Raw genomic sequence first — 24,700 nt, 5'->3', positions numbered from 1 at the left:
ATGTAATACTTACTTGAATAACTCTGAATGTTACGTCAGTCCCGTTCTCAGCTCCTCGTTTGTGTATATGTCACGTTAGCATACTGTATCATTTAGCCTGTCGTTGCTGGTTCATGTGTGTTTTTGGTGTTGGATTTTGACAAATAAATTTGCCCCAATAGTGCGACTTATACTCCGGTGCGACTTATATGGGGGTTTTTTTTTTTCACTTTATTGTGCATTTTATGGCTGGTGCGACTTATACGCCTGAGCGACTTATAGTCCAAAAATTACGATACCCTCCTTTGAAGAACATAATTTTTATTTGCAGTTTATGATTTATATTGTTCAAAGGGGTACCACGCCAATTTATTCTCTCTTTGCTGGCAAAGTGAGAAACCATTTTTAAGAGTTGTACTGTGTTCATCTTGTTTTCAATTGTCAATTATTTTACTGGTTCTTTTATCACAAATGATTTAGGTTTCATTAGATTTGACCTGTCAAAGCGTCACAACCACACCGGTGACACTCTGATGAAGGCACAAGTGATAGCCGAAACATGTCAGGTATTGAAACCTAAATGATTTGTTTGTGATAAAAGAACATTTAAAATAACCATCTGTAAGGTTTGCTATACTTATAGAGCCCCCCATCCACTGAACAGATTTATTCTTAATTATAGGCTAATATCTTTGATTCAAGCACACACAGTACACAATCAATACTTTATATGGGCAACATTTATTTTCTAATCTACAGGGAAATGTGTACAGAAAGGTAGTAAACTATGACAATAAAAGCACATAATAAAATTAAATAATAATAATAATAATGAATTTTATTTGTAAAGCGCTTTTCATAAAAGAATCTCAAAGTGCTACAGAAATAAGACTAGTAATAAAAACACACAAAAAAACAGAATAAAGGCATAAAAGCACAGAGACAATAGGAGACATCTAAGAGGAGCCGGCGAAAGCCTTTCTAAAGAGAAAAGTTTTAAGCCCCTTTTTAAAATTGTCCACAGACTGGTGTTGACGTAGGTGTGCAGGGAGAGAGTTCCAGATGTGGGGGACAGCGGCGCAGAAAGCTCGGTCACCCATGGTGTGAAGTCGTGTACGGGGCAGATGGAGGAGGTTGGAGCTTTGTGACCGGAGGTTACGAGTGGATGAGTGAGGAGTACGGAGGTCTTTGAGGTATTGAGGGGCGTTACTATAGATGCAGAGGTGGGTGATGAGGGCGATCTTGTAATGAATTCTTGATGTTATGGGAAGCCAGTGTCTTCATCCTTCATCTTCTTCCGCTTATCGGGGGTCGGGTCGCGGGGGCAGCAGCTTTAGGAGGGACTCCGAGACCTCCCTCTCCCAGCCACTTCCTCCAGCTCATCCCGGGGGATCCCAAGGCGTTCCCAGGCCAGCCGAGAGACGTAGTCTCTCCAGCGCGTCCTGGGTCGTCCCCGGGGTCTCCTACCGGTGGGACATGCCCGGAACACCTCCCCAGGGAGGCGTCCAGGAGGCATCCTGATGAGATGCCCGACCCACCTCATCTGGCTCCTCTCAACGTGGAGGAGCAGCAGCTCTACTCCGAGTCTCTCCCGGATGACCAAGCTTCTCACCCTATCTCTAAGGGAGAGCCCGGACACCCTGCGGAGGAAACTCATTTCAGCCGCTTGTATCCTGGATCTCGTTCTTTCAGTCACGACCCATAGCTCGTGACCATAAGTGAGGGTAGGAGCGTAGATCGACCGGTAAATCGAGAGCTTTGCCATTTGGCTCAGCTCTCTCTTCACCACGACGGACCGGTACAGAGTCCGCATTACTGCCCACGCTGCACCGATCCGCCTGTCGATCTCGCGCTCCATCCTGCCCTCACTTGTGAACAAGACCCCAAGATACTTGAACTCCTCCACTTGGGGCAGGATCTCATCCCCCCTCCGGAGAGGGCATTCTACCCTTTTCCGACCGAGGACCATGGACTCGGACTTGGAGGTGCTGACCCTCATCCTGACCGCTTCACACTCGGCTGCGAACCGCTCCAGTGAGAGCTGGAGATCACGGCCTGAAGAAGCCAACAGCACCACGTCATCTGCAAAAAGCAGTGACGTGAGGCTGAGGTCCCAAAACCGGACCCCCTCAACGCCTCTGCTGCGCCTAGAAATTCTGTCTGTAAAAATTATGAACAGAATTTGTGACAAAGGGCAGCCTTGGCGGAGTCCAACCCTCACTGGGAACGGATCCGACTTACTGCCGGAAATGCCGACCAAACTCTGGCATCGGTGATACAGGGACCGAACCGCCCTTATCAGTTGGCTCGGCACCCCGTACTCCCGAAGCACTCTCCAAAGAACCTCCCGAGGGACACGGTCGAACGCCTTCTCCAAGTCCACAAAACACATGTGGACTGGTTGGGCAAACTCCCATGCACCCTCGAGGATCCTGCCGAGGGTGTAGAGCTGGTCCACTGTTCCACGGCCAGGACGAAAGCCACACTGCTCCTCCTGAATCCGAGGTTCGACCTCCCGACGGATCCTCCTCTCCAGCACCCCTGAATAGACCTTACCAGGGAGGCTGAGGAGTGTGATTTCCCTGTAATTGGAACACACCCTCTGGTCCCCCTTCTTAAAGAGTGGAACCACCACCCCAGTCTGCCAATCCAGAGGCACCGTCCCCGATGTCCACGCAATGCTGTAGAGGCGTGTCAGCCGTGACAGCCCCACAACATCTAGAGCCTTTAAGAACTCCAGGCGGATCTCATCCACCCCCGGGACCTTTAACTACCTCAGTGACTTCGACCTCCGAGATTGGAGAGTCCGCCTCAGAGTCCTCAGGCCCTGCTTCCACAATGGAAGGCGTGTCGGTGGAATGGAGAAGGTCTTCGAAGTATTCCCCCCACCGACTCACGACATCCCGAGTCCAGGTCAGCAGCACACCATCTCCACTGTAAACAGTGTTGACCGTGCACTGCTTCCCCCTCCTGAGACGCCGGATGTTGGACCAGAATTTCCTCGAAGCCGTCCGGAAGTCATTCTCCATGGCCTCGCCAAACTCCTCCCACGCCCCAGTTTTTGCCTAAGCAACCGCCGAAGCCGCGTTCCGCTTGGCCATCCGGTACCTGTCAGCTGCCTCCGGAGTCCCGCAGGCAAAAACGGCCCTATAGGACTCCTTCTTCAGCTTGACGGCATCCCTTTTCGCCGGTGTCCACCAGCGGGTTCGGGGATTGCCGCCACGACAGGCACCAACAACCTTACGGCCACAGCTCCGGTCAGCTGCCTCAACAATAGAGGCGCGGAACAAGGTCCGCTCAGACTCGATGTCCCCCGCCTCCCCTGGGACGTGGGAAAAGCTCTGCCGGAGGTGGGAGTAGAAGCTCCCCCTGACAGGGGATTCTGCCAGACGTTCCCAGCAGACCCTCACAGAGCGTTTGGGTCTGCCAGGTCTGACCGGCATCTTCCCCCACCATCGGATCCAACCCACCACCAGGTGGTGATCAGTTGACAGCTCCACCCCTCTCTTCACCGGAGTGTCCAAAACACGCGGCCGCAAATCCGATGACTCGACTACAAGGTCGATCAACGAACTGCGGCCTAGGGTGTCCTGGTGCCAAGTGCACACATGGACACCCTTATGCTTGAACATGGTGTTGATTATAGAAAATCCGTGTCGAGCACAGAAGTCCAACAATAGAACACCGCTCGGGTTCAGATCGGGGGGGGCGTTCCTCCCAATCACGCCCTTCCAGGTCTCACTGTCATTGCCCACGTGAGCATTGAAGTCACCCAGTAGAACGATGGAGTCCCCAGAAGGAGCGCTCTCCAGCACTTCCTTCAGGGACTCTAAGAAGGGTGAGTACTCTGAGCTGCCGTTCGGTGCATAGACACAAACAACAGTCAGGACCCGTCCCCCCACCCGAAGGCGGAGGGAGGCTACCCTCTCGCTCACCGGGGTGAACCCCAATGTGCAGGCGCCCAGCCGGGGGGCAATAAGTATGCCAACACCTGCTCGACGCCTCTCACCGTGGGCAACTCCAGAGTGGAAGAGAGTCCAGCCCCTCTCGAGAGGGCTTGTACCAGAGCCCAAACTGTGTGGAGGCAAGTCCGACTATGTCTAGTCGGACCCTTTCTGCCTCACACACCAGCTCGGGCTCCTTTCCAGCCAGAGAGGTGACATTCCATTTCCCTAGAGCCAGCCTCTGCAGCCGGGGATCGGACCGCCAAGGTCCCCGCCTTTGGCCGCCGCCCAGCTCACTATGCACCCGACTCCTTTGGCCCCTCCTATAGGTGGTGAGTCCATTGGAAGGGGGACCCACGTTTTCTTTTCGGGCTATGCCCGACCGGACCCCATGAGCGAAGGCCCGGCCACCAGGCACTCGCCTTCGATCCCCACCTCCAGGCCTGGCTTCAGAGAGGGGCCCTGGTGACCCGCGTCTGGGCGAGGGAAAACGACATCCATACATTTATTCATCATAAGGGGTCTTCTGAGCCGTGCTTTGTCTGGCCCCTCACCTAGGACCATTTTGCAATGGGTGACCCTACCAGGGGCATGAAGCCCCAGACAACATGGCTCCTAGGATCATAGGGGCACGCAAACCCCTCCACCACGATAAGGTGACGACTCACGGAGGGGGGGAAGCCAGTGTAGGTACTGAAAAATAGGGGTGATATGGTCATGTTTGCGGATTTTCATCAGAGTTCGGGCGGCACAGTTCTGAATGAATTGGAGTTTCTGGAGGTGTTTGTTGGGGATACTGATGAGCAGGTTGTTACAGTAGTCCAGCCTGAAGGAGATTAGGGCGTGGACGAGCTTTTCTGCATCAGAGAAAGTGAGGTAGGGGCGGAGTTTAGAAATTTTTTTGATATGGAAAAAGCAGGTTTTGTACAGATGTTGATGTGGTTGGTAAAGGTAAGTTGTGGGTTGAACTTCACCCCGAGGTTGGTAACAGAGGTGGAAAGGGGGATATCTTGACCAAAGAAGGAAATGGTGGTTATGGGTGATGACTGGATCTGGTGAGTGGAGCCAATTAGAATGGCTTTGATTTTGAAACTGTTCAGTTGAAGGAAGTTGTAACTCATCCACGCCCTAATTTTCTCCAGGCAGTTGGAAAGGGCCTAAGTGGGTGATGATGAGGGGACCGGAGTGGAGCGTGGATTGGGGTCGGTTCGGAGGTTTAACTGGGTGTCATCGGTATAGCAGTGAAAAGAGATGCCGTGTCGGCTGATTACCTGACCCAGGGGGAGCATGTACAGAATAAAAAGGAGGGGTCCTAGGACAGATCCTTGAAAGACACCACACGTGACAGGGGCTGTATTTGATTTGGAGGAGCCCAGGCTGACGCACTCTGTCCTGTCAGCGGGGTATGAGGTGAACCAGTCCAGTGTGGAGAGATGGAGACCAATGTTCGTATGGAGATGTTTAAGGAGTATTTGGTGGTCAACGGTATCAAAGGCTGCTGAGAGATCAAGGAGGATGAGAAGGGAGGGGGATACAGAATCGGCAGAGGTGAAGAGGTCGTTAGTTACCCTCAGCAGTGCTGACTCTGTGCTATGGGCAGTGCGGAAACCAGACTGGAAGGTTTCACATAGTAAGTGGTGTTGAAGGTGTTCCTGTAGCTGTATGGCAACAGCTTTTTCAAGGACTTTGGACAGGAATGGAAGAAGAGAGATGGGCCGGTAGTTGGAGAGACATTCTGGGTCAAGGCTGTTTTTTTTTCAGAAGTGGCTTGATAATGGCGGTTTTGAGTGATGGCGGGACACGGCCTGAGTTTAGTGATAAGAGGGCTTATGGCAGCCAGGTTAGATTGGATGAGAGTCCAAGGGGGAGGTGGAGGGTTTCATTTTTTGATGAAACTCTCAACTTCGGACTGAGTGACAGCAGCAAAGGTGCTGAAAGGTGGCGGTTGAGGGCAGGCAGATTGCAGAGATGGTGCTGGGAGCCTGAGAGATGAGACCGAATGGAAGTGATCTTGTCTTGGAACCTGTTGCATTGTTCTACTGATTGTTCTACTGTTGATTCTGTATGCGTTTGGTTTTTGGGGTTAAGGAGGTGATTTACGGTGGTAAAAAGCTGTTTTGAATTTCCAGGACTGCTATTGATGATGCTTGAGTAGTAGATGGACCGGGCTTCTTTAAGGGCTGCTGCATAGGGCTTCCGATGTTTCTTGTAGGCCAGCTTGTGTACCACCAGGACAGATGAATTTGCACACCTTTCAATGGCATGGTCTGCAGTTTTCATTCTGCACAGCTTATCAGTGAACCAGGGGGCAGTGCAGGAGAAAGACACAATCCTTGACTTGAGAGGGGCATGTACATCCAGGAGGCAGCGAAAGGAATGGCTGTAGTGTTCAACCAATTCGGTAGCTGAAGGAAAGTTAACCGAGGCCAGCATTTGAAGGTCAGTGCAAAATGGCAGGGTTAATGTTTGCGAAAATGAATATCGCGTTTAGGCTGGGCGGGGGGGGCATGAGAAGAAAATGTCCATGGAAATAACACTGTGGTCGGACACACCCAGGTCATATCCTGCCAGATTATTGATGGAGGGAGAATCTGAGATGACCAAGTCTAAAGTGCGCCCCCTGGCGTGTGTGGGAGCATCAACATGCTGTGTGAGGTTGAGACAGTCCAACACATGAAGGAAATCAGCGGCCAGGTGGGAGGAGGGATTATCAATATGAATGTTTATATCACCCAGTATTATATATATTATTGGAAGATCAGTAGCAGAGGGAGGTGAGAAGGTCATGAAACTCAGGGATGAATGATGGGTGTGGTTTGGGCGGCCGGTAAATAAGAACAGCATTGATCTTGGACGGAGGTTTTGATTTGAAGGCCAGATATTCAAAAGAGGACACTTCAGGTAGAGACAGAGGAGACAGTTTGAGAGTTTTGCGGTAGATCACCGCCAGGCCACCACCTCGGCCAGTACAGTGAGCTCTCTGCAGATAACTGTAACCAGGGAGACAGGCTTCATTTAATGATGAAAAAACCTGAGGTTGGTGCCAGGTCTCAGTGAGGAACTTCAGGTCAATGTTTTATCAACAATGTCATCATGGACCAAGCTTGATTTATTTGACAGGGACTGAGTATTAAAAAGTTCAGTATTAATGTGGATTTGATGACTAGATCTCTAGATGGAACAGAGCAGGCTGGGATCCACACCTCTCCTCCCTCGACAGACAGTACGGCCAAGTCTCGCGATGTTTCCAGCGCTATTCCTTACCACGGTGTCGGCGCTCTGATGGACGTGTCAGTGATGTGACCGGAAGAGCGGACGACCAGGCGGGTGAGATGGAGCCGACGTCGGGAGGCCGGACGCAAACAAGCTCTCTCCATGATGCTCCAAGCTGCGTCAAGGTAGCAGGGCCGATTGCCGGAGTAATCAGTGGGGCTGGCACCAGAAAAACGGGCCGGATCCATCGGCTGCACACGAGACGGACAGGAGGAAAAAATCCGCTGCGCAACTCAGCCGAGGAGACTCTCAGGTGAGCTTTGAGGCGGACAATCACACTGGCACGTTTCCCTCGTCTTCTAGAGCGTTTCCTCTGGGAGAGAGGGCATGACAGCCGGCGTCGGTGTTCGGTGCTGCAGGGTCCGTTGGAACGGGACTTTTGGTCGTGATCCCTCCAGGGAGAGATAGTCGGCGCAGGTGTTCAGGAATGTTCGCCAGCACCGCTGTTTGGTGATAAAAAAATGGGCGATATGGTAGCAGTGGGGATTCAAACCAGGCCCTAAGGTCGAGGAGGGTTTGGCGATCGTATGTCAGCATAGCAGAAACATATCGGAAGGCAGAAAGCAGCAGGAGGAGGGAAAAAGGCTTAACAGAAATGGAGCGAGGCAGACGGCTTGCCATCACGGGCGCCATTTGCACTACTCTCAAATAAAATCAAGTGTATTTTAGGCAATGGAGTGGGCTGGTGTGTCAAAAGGAGCCTTGAAATCATGAAATAATTTCAAAATGAAATGAATGATGTAAGGATGAAGTGACTGATAATGTTCTAGAGCAGGGGTCGGGAACCTATGGCTCGCGAGTCTGATATGGCTCTTTTGGTGACTGTGTCTGGCTCGCAGACAAATCTGAAATTTGTTTACACAATTGAAGTCATAAATAATTTTGTTATATTATCAAAGTAAAAAATAGACCTACTGAAATCGAAGTGTTAAATTAGCTTTCAAAATATAAAATATGATCACGTTTGCAATCTATTAGAGATGTTCTGACTCTAACTTATTTTGCAAGAACCACACGGGAGACAGTATGCCCTTTAAGCACTTGCAAGTGGAGAGCCTGTTCCTTACTGTAGGTACAGCAATGTTCCAACAAACTCTGCCGTTAGTCTCTTACAAGAGCATATTTATTGCGAACAAGTAGGGTGGGGGTGACATTGGACATGTTTGGTGGTCACCTCAGCAACTGGTTAATCAGTGACGAGGCTCCCAGCTCATTTTTTTACAAGGCCGTAAAAACAGAAACTAGTGGAGCATTGTAGATGACTAACTAAGCAAGAAAGTGTTTCCACACCATTTGGAAAGTTTCAACAACTGAATGGTTAAACTTTTCAGAGTCAAGGAAAGGTAAAAGGTTTAAACAAAGTTAATAATTCTAGTCTACATTCCAACATAATCATACGATCAAGATAGTTTATAAACCCTAACACAATCCATCCCATCTGTTTTCTAACGCTAAAATCCATGGTTGCGTCATATCAACCAATCCCTGCTGCCTTTCGGTGTACAGAAGGATGACGCCAGGTCGGACAAAAAAAGCGAGATTTTTATTGGATAATATGGTGCCTACGGGATCATGAGAGGTAAAATTCCATCCGCTTTATTTCAAATTTCAGCTCGATAGCTGGTGTGTGCCAGACAAACAAGAAAGATGGCGAAGAGAAAAAAAGATGACGATTACCAAACATATCAGAGTGAGTGGACCGAAAAATTCGCATTTGTAGAGAGAGGAGGCTCTGCTACGTGGCTCATATGCAATGACAAAATTGCATCAATGAAACACTCCCATATCAAGCGCCACTTTGAGACACAACATGCCACATTTGCAACCAAATACCCAGTTGGGGACAGCAGAAAGAAAGTGTGTGAAGAGCTCCAGAGGAAGGTCCAAGCTAGTCAACAGCAACTCCGTGTATGGACCAGACAAGGTGACTTTAATTCAGCTAGTTTTGCTGGTGCATTAGCAATTGTGAGGAATGGAAAGCCATTCACTGATGGCGAGTATTTCAACATTTATGCTTGATGTGGCTAATGAACTTTTTGACAACTTCACGGATGAAGAAAAGATACTCAAATGGATAAAAGACATGCCTCTGTCAGCAAAAAATGTTCACGATTGAACCATTATGACTAATGAGAGCCTCAACGCCTGCATGAAGCTCAACCTCACCGCATATCAACCAGACCACAAAGCCATCAGCAAAGCGATGCAGCCCCAGAAGTCTCATTAATGGTGAGGTTATTAGTGTGAAGGCGAAGGCCTTCACACTATTGTTATTCTACTTTATTTTTCTTCTTCTTATTATTATCCTACTTTATTCCTCCCACTTTTTTGACACCTAACTACTCCCACATGCTTTAACCGATTCACCCCATTCCAACTTTCACACGTTCCAAAAATTCACGGCATGACTGCTAGTATTTTATTTGTTCATAACATTTACCGTTTTTGCATAATTAGCAAATTTGTGCCTTAAAATCCCCCATTCATTCTTAATGGCGCATTAGACACGAGCGATGTTCAGGAGTGAGTTCAAATTTTGACATCTGACAACTTTTTTCATGATTTCTTTCCTTAACTCGTTTATTTAACTCTTTTATTTTTTATTTATTTATTTTCCATTCATTCATTTAGTTATTCATTTAATTTTAAGTTAAAAACATCATTTTACCGTTTTAACGGCATTTACCATTTTTATTTCTTGTTTAATATCATCATTCCACCACAGCAACACTAAGCCGCTGTTTAGCTCAGTAAGAAGAGACTGGAATTTAGAGCACGAGCGCTGTTCCCGTGCGAGTTCGAATCCCGCTTGACCAATATTTTTTTTTCATTCATTCAATTTTAACACATCACTTTAATAATTATTTTCATCATCATCATTAATTTACCATTTTTATTTTATTTAATCATCATCAATTTACCATTTTTATGTCATTTAATCATCATTTCGAGTCCCACAATAGTGTGAAGTGCCTTCGCCTTCACACGCAATTTCTCCAGAAATTGCCAATTCTAGTTAGTGTGAAGGCGAAGGCCTTCACACTATTGTTATTCTACTTTATTTTTCTTCTTATTATTATTATTAAACAATTTATTCCTCCCACTTTTTTGACACCTAACTACTCCCACATGCTTTAACCGATTCACCCCATTCCAACTTTCACACGTTCCAAAAATTCACGGCATAATTGCTAGTATTTTATCTGTTCATAACATTTACCGTTTTTGCATAATTAGCAAATTTGTGCCTTAAAATCCCCCATTCATTCTTAATGGCGCATTAGACACGAGCGACGTTCAGGAGTGAGTTCAAATTTTGACATCTGACAACTTTTTTCATGATTTCTTTCCTTAACTCGTTTATTTAACTCTTTTATTTTTTATTTATTTATTTTCCATTCATTCATTTAGTTATTCATTTAATTTTAAGTTAAAAACATAATTTTACCGTTTTAACGGCATTTACCATTTTTATTTCTTGTTTAATATCATCATTCCACCGCAGCAACACTAAGCCGCTGTTTAGCTCAGTAAGAAGACAATGGTCCTTTGAACACGAGCCACGTCCGCGAGCGAGTTCGAATCCCGCTTGGCCATAATTTTTTTATTCATTAATTTTTCATTCATTCAATTTTAACACATTTTAATAATTATTTTCATCATTCATTTAGTTATTCATTTAATTTTAAGTTAAAAACATCATTTTACCGTTTTAACGGCATGTACCATTTTTATTTCTCGTTTAATAGCATCATTCCACCAGAGCAGCACTGAGTCGCTGTTTAGCTCAGTAAGAAGACAATGGCGCTTTGAACATGAGCCACTTTCACGAGGGTGTTCGAATCCCGCTTGGCCATAATTTTTTTATTCATTAATTTTTCATTCATTCAATTTTAACACATTTTAATAATTATTTTCATCATCATCATTAATTTACCATTTTTATTTTATTTAATCATCATTATTAATTTACCATTTTTATTTCATTTAATCATTATTTCGAGTCCCACAATAGTGTGAAGTGCCTTCGCCTTCACACGCAATTTCTCCAGAAATTGCCAATTCTAGTTATTATTATCCTACTTTATTCCTCCCACTTTTTTGACACCTAACTACTCCCACATGCTTTAACCGATTCACCCCATTCCAACTTTCACACGTTCCAAAAATTCACGGCATGACTGCTAGTATTTTATTTGTTCATAACATGGAATGTGGAATAATTAGAAATGCAACTTACAACGGGTCCGACGTCAGCATATGCGGCGCATACGCGGCATTGTTTACATAAAGCATGATCAATGGATTTAATGAATTGGAGTGACACAGATGGTTTGCTAAACGTGTTATTTATGTAATACTTATTTGAATAACTCTGAATGTTACGTCAGGCCCGTTCTCAGCTCCTCGTTTATGTATATGTCACGTTAGCATACCGTATCGTTTGGCCTGTTGTTGCTGGTTCATGTCTGTTTTTGTTGTTGGGTTTTGACAAATAAATTTGCCTTAAAATCCCCCATTCATTCTTAATGGCGCATTAGACACGAGCGACGTATACGACCGAGTTCGAATTTTGACATCTGACAACTTTTTTCATGATTTCTTTCCTTAACTCATTTATTTATTTTTTATTCATTCATTTAATTTTAATTTAAAATCATCATTTTACCAAACGGCCTTTATTTAAATTTAAAAACATCATTTTACCAAACGTCATTTACCATCTTTATTTTTGGATTGATAGCATCATTCCACCACAGCGACTCTAAGCCGCTGTTTAGCTGTAAGAAGAGAATGGAGCTGTAAACACGACCGCTGTTCCCGTGCGAGTTCGAATCATGCTTGGCCAATATTTTTTTTTCATTCATTCAATTTTAACACATTTCTTTAATAATTATTTTCATCATCATCATTAATTTACCATTTTTATTTCATTTAATCATCATCAATTTACCATTTTTATGTCATTAAATCATCATTTCGAGTCCCACAATAGTGTGAAGTGCCTTCGCCTTCACACGCAATTTCTCCAGAAATTGCCAATTCTAGTTTTTCTTATTATTGTTAGTGTGAAGGCGAAGGCCTTCACACTATTGTTATTGTACTTTATTAGTGTGAAGGCGAAGCCCTTCACACTATTGTTATTCTACTTTATTTTTCTTCTTATTATTATCCTACTTTATTCCTCCCACTTTTTTGACACTTAACTACTCCCACATGCTTTAACCGATTCACTCCATTCCAACTTTCACACGTTCCAAAAATTCACGGCATGACTGCTAGTATTTCATTTGTTCATAACATTTACCGTTTTTGCATAATTAGCAAATTTGTGCCTTAAAATCCCCCATTCATTCTTAATGGCGCATTAGACACGAGCGACGTTCAAGTTCGAATTTTGACATCTGACAACTTTTTTCATGATTTCTTTCCTTAACTCGTTTATTTAACTCTTTTATTTTTTATTTATTTATTTTCCATTCATTCATTTAGTTATTCATTTAATTTTAAGTTAAAAACATCATTTTACCGTTTTAACGGCATTCACCGTTTTTATTTCTCGTTTAATACCATCATTCCACCGCATTAACACTATGTCGCTGTTTAGCTCAGTAAGAATACAATGATGTTTGGAACACAAGCCACTTCCACGAGTGAGTTCGATCCCGGTTGGTGATAATTTTTTTTTCATTAATTTTTCATTCATTCAATTTTAACACATTTTAATAATTATTTTCATCATTCATTTAGTTATTCATTTAATTTTAAGTAAAAAACATCATTTTACCGTTTTAACGGCATGTACCATTTTTATTTCTTGTTTAATATCATCATTCCACCACGGCAACACTTAGCCGCTGTTTAGCTCAGTAAGAAGAGACTGCAATTTGGAGCACGAGCGCTGTTCCCGTGCGAGTTCGAATCCCGCTTGACCAATATTTTTTTTTCATTCATTCAATTTTAACACATCACTTTAATAATTATTTTCATCATCATCATTAATTTACCGTTTTTATTTTATTTAATCATCATCAATTTACCATTTTTTTGTCATTTAATCATCATTTCGAGTCCCACAATAGTGTGAAGTGCCTTCGCCTTCACACGCAATTTCTCCAGAAATTGCCAATTCTAGTTTTTTTTTTAATTATTAGTGTGAAGGCGAAGGCCTTCACACTATTGTTATTCTACTTTATTTTTCTTCTTATTATTATTAAACAATTTATTCCTCCCACTTTTTTGACACCTAACTACTCCCACATGCTTTAACCGATTCACCCCATTCCAACTTTCACACGTTCCAAAAATTCACGGCATGACTGCTAGTATTTCATTTGTTCATAACATTTACCGTTTTTGCATAATTAGCAAATTTGTGCCTTAAAATCCCCCATTCATTCTTAATGGCGCATTAGACACGAGCGACGTTCAGGAGTGAGTTCAAATTTTGACATCTGACAACTTTTTTCATGATTTATTTCCTTAACTCTTTTATTTTTTATTTATTTATTTTCCATTCATTCATTTAGTTATTCATTTAATTTTAAGTTAAAAACATCATTTTACCGTTTTAACGGCATTTACCTTTTTTATTTCTTGTTTAATATCATCATTCCACCACAGCAACACTAAGCCGCTGTTTAGCTCAGTAAGAAGAGACTGGAATTTAGAGCACGAGCGCTGTTCCCGTGCGAGTTCGAATCCCGGTTGACCAATATTTTTTTTTCATTCATTCAATTTTAACACATCACTTTAATAATTATTTTCATCATCATCATTAATTCATTTAGTTATTCATTTAATTTTAAGTTAAAAACATCATTTTACCGTTTTAACGGAATTCACCATTTTTATTTCTTGTTTAATAGCATCATTCCACCGCAGGAACATTAAGTCGCTGTTTAGCTCAGTAAGAATACAATGGTCCTCTGACCACGAGCCACTTCCGCGAGCGAGTTCGAATCCCGGTTGGCTCTAATTTTTTTATTCATTAATTTTTCATTCATTCAATTTTAACACATTTTAATAATTATTTTCATCATCATCATTAAATTACCATTTTTATTTAATCAGCATTATCAATTTACCATTTTTATGTCATTTAATCATCATTTCGAGTCCCACAATAGTGTGAAGTGCCTTCGCCTTCACACGCAATTTCTCCAGAAATTGCCAATTCTAGTTATTATTAAACAATTTATTCCTCCCACTTTTTTGACACCTAACTACTACCACATGCTTTAACCGATTCACCCCATTCCAACTTTCACACGTTCCAAAAATTCACGGCATGACTGCTAGTATTTTATTTGTTCATAACATTTACCGTTTTTGCATAATTAGCAAATTTGTGCCTTAAAATCCCCCATTCATTCTTAATGGCGCATTCAACACGAGCGACGTTCACGAGCGAGTTCGAATTTTGACATCTGACAACTTTTTTCATGATTTCTTTCCTTAACTCATTTATTTAACTCATTTATTTTATATTTATTTATTTTTCATTCATTCATTTATTTATTTATTCATTTAATTTTAATTTAAAAACATCATTTTACCAAACGTCATTTACCATTTATATTTCTTTGTTTAATAGCATTATTCCACCACAGCAACACTAAGTCGCTGTTTAGCTCAGTAAGAAGAGAATGGCCCTTCCAACACGAGCCATGTTCGCGAGCGAGTTCGAATCCCACTCGGCCATTATTTTTTATTCATTCATTTTTCATTCATTCAATTTCAACACATCACTTTAATAATTATTTTCATCATCATCATTAATTTACCATTTTTATTTTATTAAATCATCATTATTAATTTACCATTTTTATTTCATTTCATCATTATTTCGAGTCCCACAATAGTGTGAAGTGCCTTTGCCTTCACACGCAATTTCTCCAGAAATTGCCAATTCTAGTTATGCATCAATTTGTAAGAAATTGCTGGAATGAGGTGTGGTGGTGGAGTGGGACGGGGGCAGATCACATTGGAGATGATAACTACCATATTTTCTGCACTATAAGACGCACTGGATTATAAAGCGCACCTTCATTGATTATTTGAGAAATTATTTCATAGTAGGCTGCACCAGATTAAAAGGTGCACAGAATACAGATGGCTGCATGTCAATGAGTTAAAGTCCTGATTGTCCGTTGCAGTCTGTGCTTGTCCTGTTTGGTGGCTGATCCAAACCAGACAGTGATGGAGGTGCAGAGGATAGACTAGATGATGGCAGTGTAGAAGGTCTTCAGCAGCTCCTGTGGCAAGTTAAACTTCCTGAGCTGTCTCAGAAAGTACAGTCTCTGCTGGGCCTTCTTCCAAACAAAGTCTATGTGGCCGGTCCATTTCAGGTCCCGAGAGATTGTGGATGCCAAGAACTTGAAGGTGTCTGTGGGGGAATAGCATTACTGAGGATATTGAGGGGTGGAAGTGGTGAAGGGTCTCGCCTGAAGTTCACAGTGGTCTTGAGCGGGTTCAGCTCCAGGTGGTTTTGGCTGCACCAGTGGACCAGACGCTCCACCTCCTGTCTGTACGCAGTCTCGTCACCGTCCTGGATCAGTCCGATGAGAGTGGTGTCATTCGCATACTTCAGAAACTTCACAGAAGAGTCGCCTGAGGAGCAATTGTTGGTGTAGAGAGAGAAGAGCAGTGATGAGAGGGCGCACCCATGGGGGGCGCCAGTGCTGGTGGTCCAGGTGTCGGATGTGATGGTCCCCAGCCTCACATGTAGCTAGTGATCCACTGACAGGTGGAGGCAGGCACCGTGAGCTGAATGAGCTTCTGATGGAGGATGTTGGGAGCGATGGTGTTGAACGCCGAGCTGAAGTCCACAAACAGGATCCCGGTGAGCAAACTGCAGGGGATCGAGCAGGGGACCCGTGATGTCCTTCAGGTGGCTCAACACTAGCCTCTCAAAAGATTTCATGACCACAGATGTCAGGGCAACAGGTCTATAATCATTCCAACCTGTGATGGTGGGGGTCTTGGCCACCGCTACGATGGTGGAACATTTGAAGCACGAGGGCACCTCACACAGCTCCAGGGAACGGTTAAAGATCCGTGCAAAGGTGGATGCCAGTTCTTTAGCATAGACTTTCAGGCAGGAGGGGGACACGCCATCTGGGCCTGGTGCCTTCCTGACTTTTTGTCTTCGGAACATCCGACACACCTCCTCGCAGATCTGAAGTGCGGGTGCGGCTTCTGTAAGTGGGAGAGAGTAAGTGATAACGACGATGGAGATGTGAACAGGGGGGTCGTAGGGGGAGGTTTGTATGTTGATTGTGATGCAGGAGGTCCTGTTGTGTGGGTGGACCGTTCAAACCTGCAGTAAAACCTGTTTAGCTGGTTTGCAAGCCTTGGGTTCACAGGATGTGGGGTTGGTTTCTTGAAGCCTGTAATGCTCTGCAGGCCTTTCCACACTGTTGAGGGATCAGGATTGGCAGAGAGGTGTGTCTCCAGGCTCTCCCCATAGCACCTCTTTGCTTTCCTGATCTCTCGGTTCAATGTGTTCCTGGTTTTCCTGAACAGGTCCCGGTCCCCAATCCTCCTTGGCTTTGCGCAGCATCCTGAGGTTTGGTATAAACCACGGTTTGTTGTACGTGGAGAAGGTCCTAGTCTGCACACATAAGTCCTTACAAAAGCTGATGTATGATGCCTCAGTATCGGTGGGTTCATGCAGGTCTGAAGTTGCAGCTTCAAAAACACCCCAATCGGTGCAGCCAAGGCAAGCCTGGAGGTCCTGCTTTGACTCCACTGTCCATTTCCTCACAGTCCTCAACACAGACTTAGAAGTTTTTAATTTCTGCCTGTAGGTTGGGATTAGATGAATTAGACAGTGGTCGGAGAGTCCTAAAGCTGCACGGGGCACAGAGCGGTATGCGTCCTTTATTATGGAGTAGCAGTGGTCCAGTGTCTGTGTCCCTCTGGTGGGACACGTTATGTGCTCTCTGTATTTGGGGAGTTTGTGTGTGAGGCTCACTCTGTTAAAATCCCCCAAAACAATAAGTGAATTTGGTAGTTTTTTTTTCCATGTCTGTTACCTTGTCTGCCAGCAGCTGTGTGGCTTCAATCGCACGTGCGTGTGGTAGAATGTAAACAGCCGCCATTACAACATCCATTTACAAAATAAAGCTAAAAGGTTAGACGGAAGAAGAGAAAAAAAAACAATAGTTCATACTTCCGATCAGTTTACATGTTCGAAGGGAGGGGGGAGTACTGGTCCCACCCGCTTTATTTTTTATTTTTTTTAATATCTTACACATAAAATAATACACTACCAAATTTTACACTGAAAGCATGGAGGTGTGGGACGGGATAAGGTTGATCACCGGCTGTGGTCCAAGGCAGAGTGTCACCGTTAGTGGCAGTGTGGAGAGGTTGAATCAGCTGAATGTCTTTTTTAACAGATTCAACAACACCCGCCTGTCTTCGCCCAAGCCCCCTCCGTCCCCTTCTGTTCCCCGGTCTGCCCTTCTGCCCAGGGTGATGGCAGCTCAAGTGAGTGGCCAGCTGAGGAGACTCTGCCCCAGTTAAGGGGCTGGTCCAAGCAGTGTCTCTCCTCGTCAACATCTGTGCTCTGGAGCTGGGTGACCCTCTCCGGCGTGTCTTTAACATCAGTCTGGAGAAAGGTGTGGTGCCTCAGCTGTGGAAGACGTCATCGTCCCTGTCCCCAAGAAACCGCGACCTACGGAGCTAAATGATTAGAACAGTTGCGCCGACTTCTCACATGATGAAGACTCTGGAGCGTTTGTTGCTTCACCACCTCAGGTTCGCCATGCTCACGATCCTCTACATATGCTTATTGGGAGAAGGTGGTGGTGGAAGATGCTGTTGCCTATATGCTGCATCGCTCTCTCTTTCACCTGGAAAAGAGAAAAGGGGCTGTGAGGATTACTTTCCTGAATTTCTCCAGTGTCTTTAACACCATTCACCTTGTGGTCCTAAGTGACAAGATGTTGGTGATGGGCGTGAGGTCACACCTGAGGGCATAGATCATGGAATACCTGACGGGCAAACCTCAGTATATGAGCATGAGAGATTGTAAGTCAAGCAAGGTGATGAGCAGCGTGGGAGGACCGCACGGAACGGTGCTCTCTCCTTTCCTGTTCATTCTGTAAACCTTTCTGAGTTCTGTTATGTGCAGAAGTTTGCAGATGACACTGCTATTGTTGGCTGTATTAGAGATGGATGGAAGGAGGAGTACAGAGGCCTGGTTCAGCGCTTTGCTGATTATTGTAGCTTTAACCACCTGCACCTAAACACCGCCAAGTCCAGGGAAATGGTGGTGGACTTCAGAAGGCCCAGGCCTTTTCCTGAGCAGGTGACTATCAGTAGAGACTGTATGGAGATAGCACAGACTAATAAATATCTAAAGTGCAATCACATTTGTAAATGAATGGTTTCTGTTTTTTGAAATGTAAAAGAACCAATCTACCGTGATGAAACAACACAATTGCAATAACTGCATTAACCATTGTTGCGTGTTGTGCGGGATGTCCGTTGTTGAGCCAGGAAACCAAAGGTGTGGAGTTTAGAGTTGGTTCTTTATTGGCAAGATCTTGGGTTGTTTAATGGCGGCCAATACACACATATATATATATATGTATATGTATGTATATATATATATATATATGTATATGTATGTATATATATATATATATATATATATATATTGTGCTTCTTCTTTATACCCGTATACTCTTTGTATCTGGTGACCACTGTTAGAGTGGTGCTCACGAAGTTATTTGCAAGAACCACACGGAACACTTGCAGATGGAGAGGTCGTTCGTCGCTGTGAATACACCGATGTTCGAACAAAGTCTGACTTTGGATTCTTCCAAGAGCATATTTATTGAGAACAAGCAGGGTGGGGGGTGACATTGGACATGATTGATGGTCACCTCAGCAACTGGTTAATCAGTGCGGAGGGTCCCAGCTCATGGTTTTACAAGGTCATGGAAAGAGAAACTAGTGGAGCATTTTAGATGACTAACTAAGCAAGAATGTTTCCACACCCTTTGGAAAGTTTCAACAACTGCTTTTCAGAGTCAAGGAAAGGTAAAAGGTTTAAACAAAGTTAATAATTCTAGTCTACATTCCAACATAATCATACGATCAAGATAATTTGTAAACCCCATCTGCAATTGGGCCACAACAATCCCTCTTCTGTATTGTGCACAAACGTGGCGAAGTTGGCATGTGATGGCCCCCTAATATTATTTCCGTGGCACACCCAGCCACACCCAGCTGCTCTGCTGGCCACTTACTCTTTCAACAATACGTGACACTGGAAATGTTTTGGTTTTAGAACAGGCTAGTGTAAAGCAATATTAAATTTCCTGCTGATCTTGTTCTATGCTCCTTAGGTCCAGCTTGAAGGTGGACGACAGCAGTATAGACCAGTTGTCATGGCACTTACAGAAAAGGACATTCTGCTTTTTGAGTCTGTGCCATGGGGTAGAGAATCCTGGGTGATGCCTCTGCTCACACACCCACTGCTGGCAACAAGGTAGGACTATTTGGAACAATATTTTGATGCGTCTACCGACTTCTTCATTTTTTACATCCCATGAAAAAGTAATACTATAGATAAGGAGACCCACACTAAGTTTGCAATGCGAAATCCATTTTACAGTCAGCAAGATAGTTGTACTTCGACCAGTGGGGTTGAGATAGAGCAGGGTCCATCAGGTGGCTGGCATACTCAAAGGCTTCATGCGCTGTTACTCGGTCCATTTTCCACACAATATTTGTATTGAAATTCATGAGCTTTGACAATAGTGCCATACACCCACCAGTGAAGAAAAAGCTATTTTGTTATAGTGTGTCATGCAATACTGCAATATATATTGTAAAAAACACCTTCTGAACAAGATAACCGTCTATCATTTGTATTTTGATGTGTGTATTGATTTAGCTCTGTTGCTACATTGTATCATCTGATATTTTCAGTTATCCAGTTGTCCCCCGCTTACTGCCAGATACTGTTGGGATAGGCTGCAGCATGCCTGCGACCCCCGTGGGGACAAGCATTACAGATAATGGATGGATAAAAACTAACTTTATTTGGACAAGGGAAGAGCAAAACAAGAAAAATTTGGAGCAATTGGGCCAAAAAAGGACCAGGCAATTTTGGATTTACTCCTCAATGAGATGGGAACAAATCGGAAAACTCTGGAAACTCTGAAAACAAATCAGCAGAAAACTATGGACACTCTAAATTGAATGGAGACTCAATTGGTTGGATTGGAAACCATGATGGAAGAACTTGCATTTCTCAAAGCAGAGAATGCCAAGAAAGATCAGCTGATAGAAATTCTCACAAAGTGGAAGATATACCATCCATCCATTTTCTGAACCGCTTAGTCCCCACGGGGGTCGCAGGCGTGCTGGAGCCTATCCCAGCTGTCATCGGGCAGTAGGCGGGGGACACCCTGAGCTGGTTCGACAAATAAATTTGCCCCAAAAGTGCGACTTACACTCCGGTGTGACTTATATATGGGTTTTTTTTCACTTTATAGAGCATTTTATGGCTTGTGCAACTTGCATTCCAGAGCGACTTTCAGTCCGAAAAATACGGTAATATTGCGGAATGTTGAATAGTACATAAACGAGAGGGAGTTGCAGTCTTGAGGGTGCTCCGGGAGCAGAGCTCCTAGCTGCAGGAACAGGCACTTTCCCAAGCTATGGAACTCCTAAGATGGGTCAGTGTGATCAACCAGACTATCTCCACTTGACGTTGACCCCCATGCGGTTTTACCTGTAAAATGAGCCGAAAGGAATGAAGTCCAGCCTTGAAAAGCAACCTGAGGGCTGAGAGGCCAGATGATGGCAATGAGCGTCTTGAGATGTCTGAACTCAATAAGAAAATGGTCAAACGACAGGAGGCCAGCATGTGAGACGATTAGCAGTGTGTGATCAGTCAGTGCAAGTGCTGCCCGTTGGTGAGGACGATGCCCGGGGTGCCCTTGGGGTTGTGACGCCAACCTTCTTGAAATTTATTAAACTGTCACCTTTGTATACAAATCAAACTGTTAAAACATAACTATTTATAACTAAATCAACTTGGCATTGCTGTGTACACAACACACAACAAATTTATATCAATTGTTAAACAAAGTTTCAGTTTTATGCTGTATTCATACTAGCAAGCATACTAAACTTATTATTGCATCCAATCAACTGTTAAAACATGTTAAATAAATTAACTCTCATTGCTGTATTCAAAACAATTAATCCAAATTGTTACTCAAACTTCCAGTTTATGTCGGTATTGCTATATTCAAATCATGTGTTTAAATGTCAGACCTTTGTTTATCTTTGTTTTCAACTTTTTATTCAACCTTCCAGTTTGTTATTGCTGTATTCAAATCATGTTACACTGATCAGATATATGTTTTTCTTTTGTTACTTTTCTCTCCATGTTATACGGTGGTATATAGGTTGCACTGTAGTCATTCACATTGTGTCTGGTAGTGAAACCTTGGTTGTATTTGGGACGGGACTACGCAGAATTGTTTCCTCCCGATTCCCTTTTCGACAAGACATGTCAAACAAATTTAAAATTATCTGTAATTCACCTTCATCATCTTCACCTTCAGCTTCTTCTGCTTGTCGAAGACCAGATCGGTGGCCTAGTAGTAGAGTGTCCGCCCTGAGACTGGAAGGTTGTGGGTTCAAACCCCGGCCGGGTCATACCAAAGACTATAAAAATGGAACCCATTGCCTCCCTGCTTGGCACTCAGCATTAAGGGTTGGAATTGGAGGGTTAGATCACCAAAAATGATTCCCGAGCGCGGCGCTACTGCTGCTCACTGCTCCCCTCTCCCCCAGGGGATGGATCAAAATCACATGGGGATGGGTTAAATGCAGAGGACAGAGCCCTTTGAGACTGCTTGTGATTTAGGGCTATATAAAAAAAAAACTTGACTTGACTTGACTTGTCCGGGGTTGGGTCGCGGGGGCAGCAGCTTTAGGAGGGACTCCCAGACTTCCCTCTCCCCAGCCACTTCCTCCAGCTCATCCCGGGGGATCCCAAGGCGTTCCCAGGCCAGCCGAGAGACGTAGTCTCTCCAGCGCGTCCTGGGTCGTCCCCGGGGTCTCCTACCGGTGGGACATGCCCGGAACACCTCCCCAGGGAGGCGTCCAGGAGGCATCCTGATGAGATGCCCGACCCACCTCATCTGGCTCCTCTCAACGTGGAGGAGCAGCAGCTCTACTCCGAGTCTCTCCCGGATGACCGAGCTTCTCACCCTATCTCTAAGGGAGAGCCCGGACACCCTGCGGAGGAAACTCATTTCAGCCGCTTGTATCCTGGATCTCGTTCTTTCGGTCACGACCCATAGCTCGTGACCATAAGTGAGGGTAGGAGCGTAGATCGACCGGTAAATCGAGAGCTTTGCCATTTGGCTCAGCTCTCTCTTCACCACGACGGACCGGTACAGAGTCCGCATTACTGCCCACGCTGCACCGATCCGCCTGTCGATCTCGCGCTCCATCCTGCCCTCACTTGTGAACAAGACCCCAAGATACTTGAACTCCTCCACTTGGGGCAGGATCTCATCCCCCCTCCGGAGAGGGCATTCCACCCTTTTCCGACCGAGGACCATGGACTCGGACTTGGAGGTGCTGACCCTCATCCTGACCGCTTCACACTCGGCTGCGAACCGCTCCAGTGAGAGCTGGAGATCACGGCCTGAAGAAGCCAACAGCACCACGTCATCTGCAAAAAGCAGTGACGTGAGGCTGAGGTCCCAAAACCGGACCCCCTCAACGCCTCTGCTGCGCCTAGAAATTCTGTCTGTAAAAATTATGAACAGAATTGGTGACAAAGGGCAGCCTTGGCGGAGTCCAACCCTCACTGGGAACGAATCCGACTTACTGCCGGAAATGCCGACCAAACTCTGGCATCGGTGATACAGGGACCGAACCGCCCTTATCAGTTGGCTCGGCACCCCGTACTCCCGAAGCACCCTCCAGAGAACCTCCCGAGGGACACGGTCGAACGCCTTCTCCAAGTCCACAAAACACATGTGGACTGGTTGGGCAAACTCCCATGCACCCTCAAGGATCCTGCCGAGGGTGTAGAGCATGTCCACTGTTCCACGGCCAGGACGAAAGCCACACTGCTCCTCCTGAATCCGAGGTTCGACCTCCCAACGGATCCTCCTCTCCAGCACCCCTGAATAGACCTTACCAGGGAGGCTGAGGAGTGTGATTCCCCTGTAATTGGAACACACCCTCCGGTCCCCCTTCTTAAAGAGCACCACCACCCCAGTCTGCCAATCCAGAGGCACCGTCCCCGATGTTCACGCAATGTCGTAGAGGCGTGTCGGCCATGACAGCCCCACAACATCCAGAGCCTTTAAGAACTCCGGGCGGATCTCATCCACCCCCGGGGCCTTTAACTACCTCAGTGACTTCGACCTCCGAGATTGGAGAGTCCGCCTCAGAGTCCTCAGCCCTGCTTCCACAATGGAAGGCGTGTCGGTGGAATTGAGGAGGTCTTCAAAGTATTCCCCCCACCGACTCACGACATCCCGAGTCCAGGTCAGCAGCACACCATCTCCACTGTAAACAGTGTTGACCGTGCACTGCCTTCCCCTCCTGAGACGCCGGATGGTGGACCAGAATTTCCTCGAAGCCGTCCGGAAGTCATTCTCCATGGCCTCGCCAAACTCCTCCCACGCCCGAGTTTTTGCCTCAGCAACCGCCGAAGCCACGTTCCGCTTGGCCATCCGGTACCTGTCAGCTGCCTCCGGAGTCCCGCAGGCCAAAACGGCCCTATAGGACTACTCCTTCAGCTTGACGGCATCCCTTACCGGCGGTGTGCACCAGCGGGTTCGGGGATTGCCGCTACGACAGGCACCAACAACCTTACGGCCACAGCTCCGGTCGGCTGCCTCAACAATGGAGGCGCGGAACAAGGTCCACTCGGACTCAATGTCCCCCGCCTCCCCCGGGACGTGGGAAAAGCTCTGCCGGAGGTGGGAGTTGAAGCTCTACCTGACAGGGGATTCTGCCAGACGTTCCCAGCAGACCCTCACAGAGCGTTTCGGTCTACCAGGTCGGACCGGCATCTTCCCCCACCATCGGAGCCAACCCACCACCAGGTGGTGATCAGTTGACAGCTCCGCCCCTCTCTTCACCTGAGTGTCCAAAACATGCAGCTGCAAATCGGATGACACGACTACAAAGTCGATCTGTGGCCTAGGGTGTCCTGGTGCCAAGTGCACACATGGACACCCTTATGCTTGAACATGGTGTTGATTATAGAAAATCTGTGTCGAGCACAGAAGTCCAACAAAACAACACCGCTCGGGTTCAGATCGAGGGGGGGGGCGTTCCTCCCAATCACGCCCTTCCAGGTCTCACTGTCATTGCCCACGTGAGCATTGAAGTCACCCAGTAGAACGATGGAGTCCCCAGAAGGAGCGCTATCCAGCACTTCCTCCAGGGACTCTAAGAAGTGCGGGTACTCTGAGCTGCCGTTCGGTGCATAGACA

At 45.6% G+C, this 24,700-nt stretch overlaps 1 protein-coding gene across 2 annotated transcripts in view; it reads left to right on the top strand.

Annotated features, from left to right (window-relative positions):
- sntb2 (syntrophin, beta 2) overlaps nt 1–24,700 on the top strand; it is a 77,819-nt gene that overhangs the window by 32,405 nt on the left and 20,714 nt on the right. Inside the window, exons 4-5 of one of the 2 annotated variants that reach the window (XR_015066322.1) lie at nt 17,603–18,516; nt 19,562–19,704. Coding sequence is in view for 1 of the 2 variants with exons in the window: in XM_085913300.1 (XP_085769426.1) it covers nt 19,562–19,704 (143 nt within the window). In the remaining variant the exon portion in view is untranslated. Of the gene's footprint in view, nt 1–17,602; nt 18,517–19,561; nt 19,705–24,700 lie in introns of those variants that run through there. The other variant, XM_085913300.1, reaches the window with a different exon arrangement.

The sequence above is a fragment of the Syngnathus leptorhynchus genome, chromosome 6 (genome assembly GCF_054491065.1).
Source record: "Syngnathus leptorhynchus isolate UIUO chromosome 6, UIUO_Slep, whole genome shotgun sequence".
Classification (NCBI taxonomy): Eukaryota; Metazoa; Chordata; class Actinopteri; order Syngnathiformes; family Syngnathidae; genus Syngnathus; species Syngnathus leptorhynchus.
Note: the sequence above shows the minus strand (reverse complement) of the source record. Positions and strands in the feature narration are given on the sequence as shown.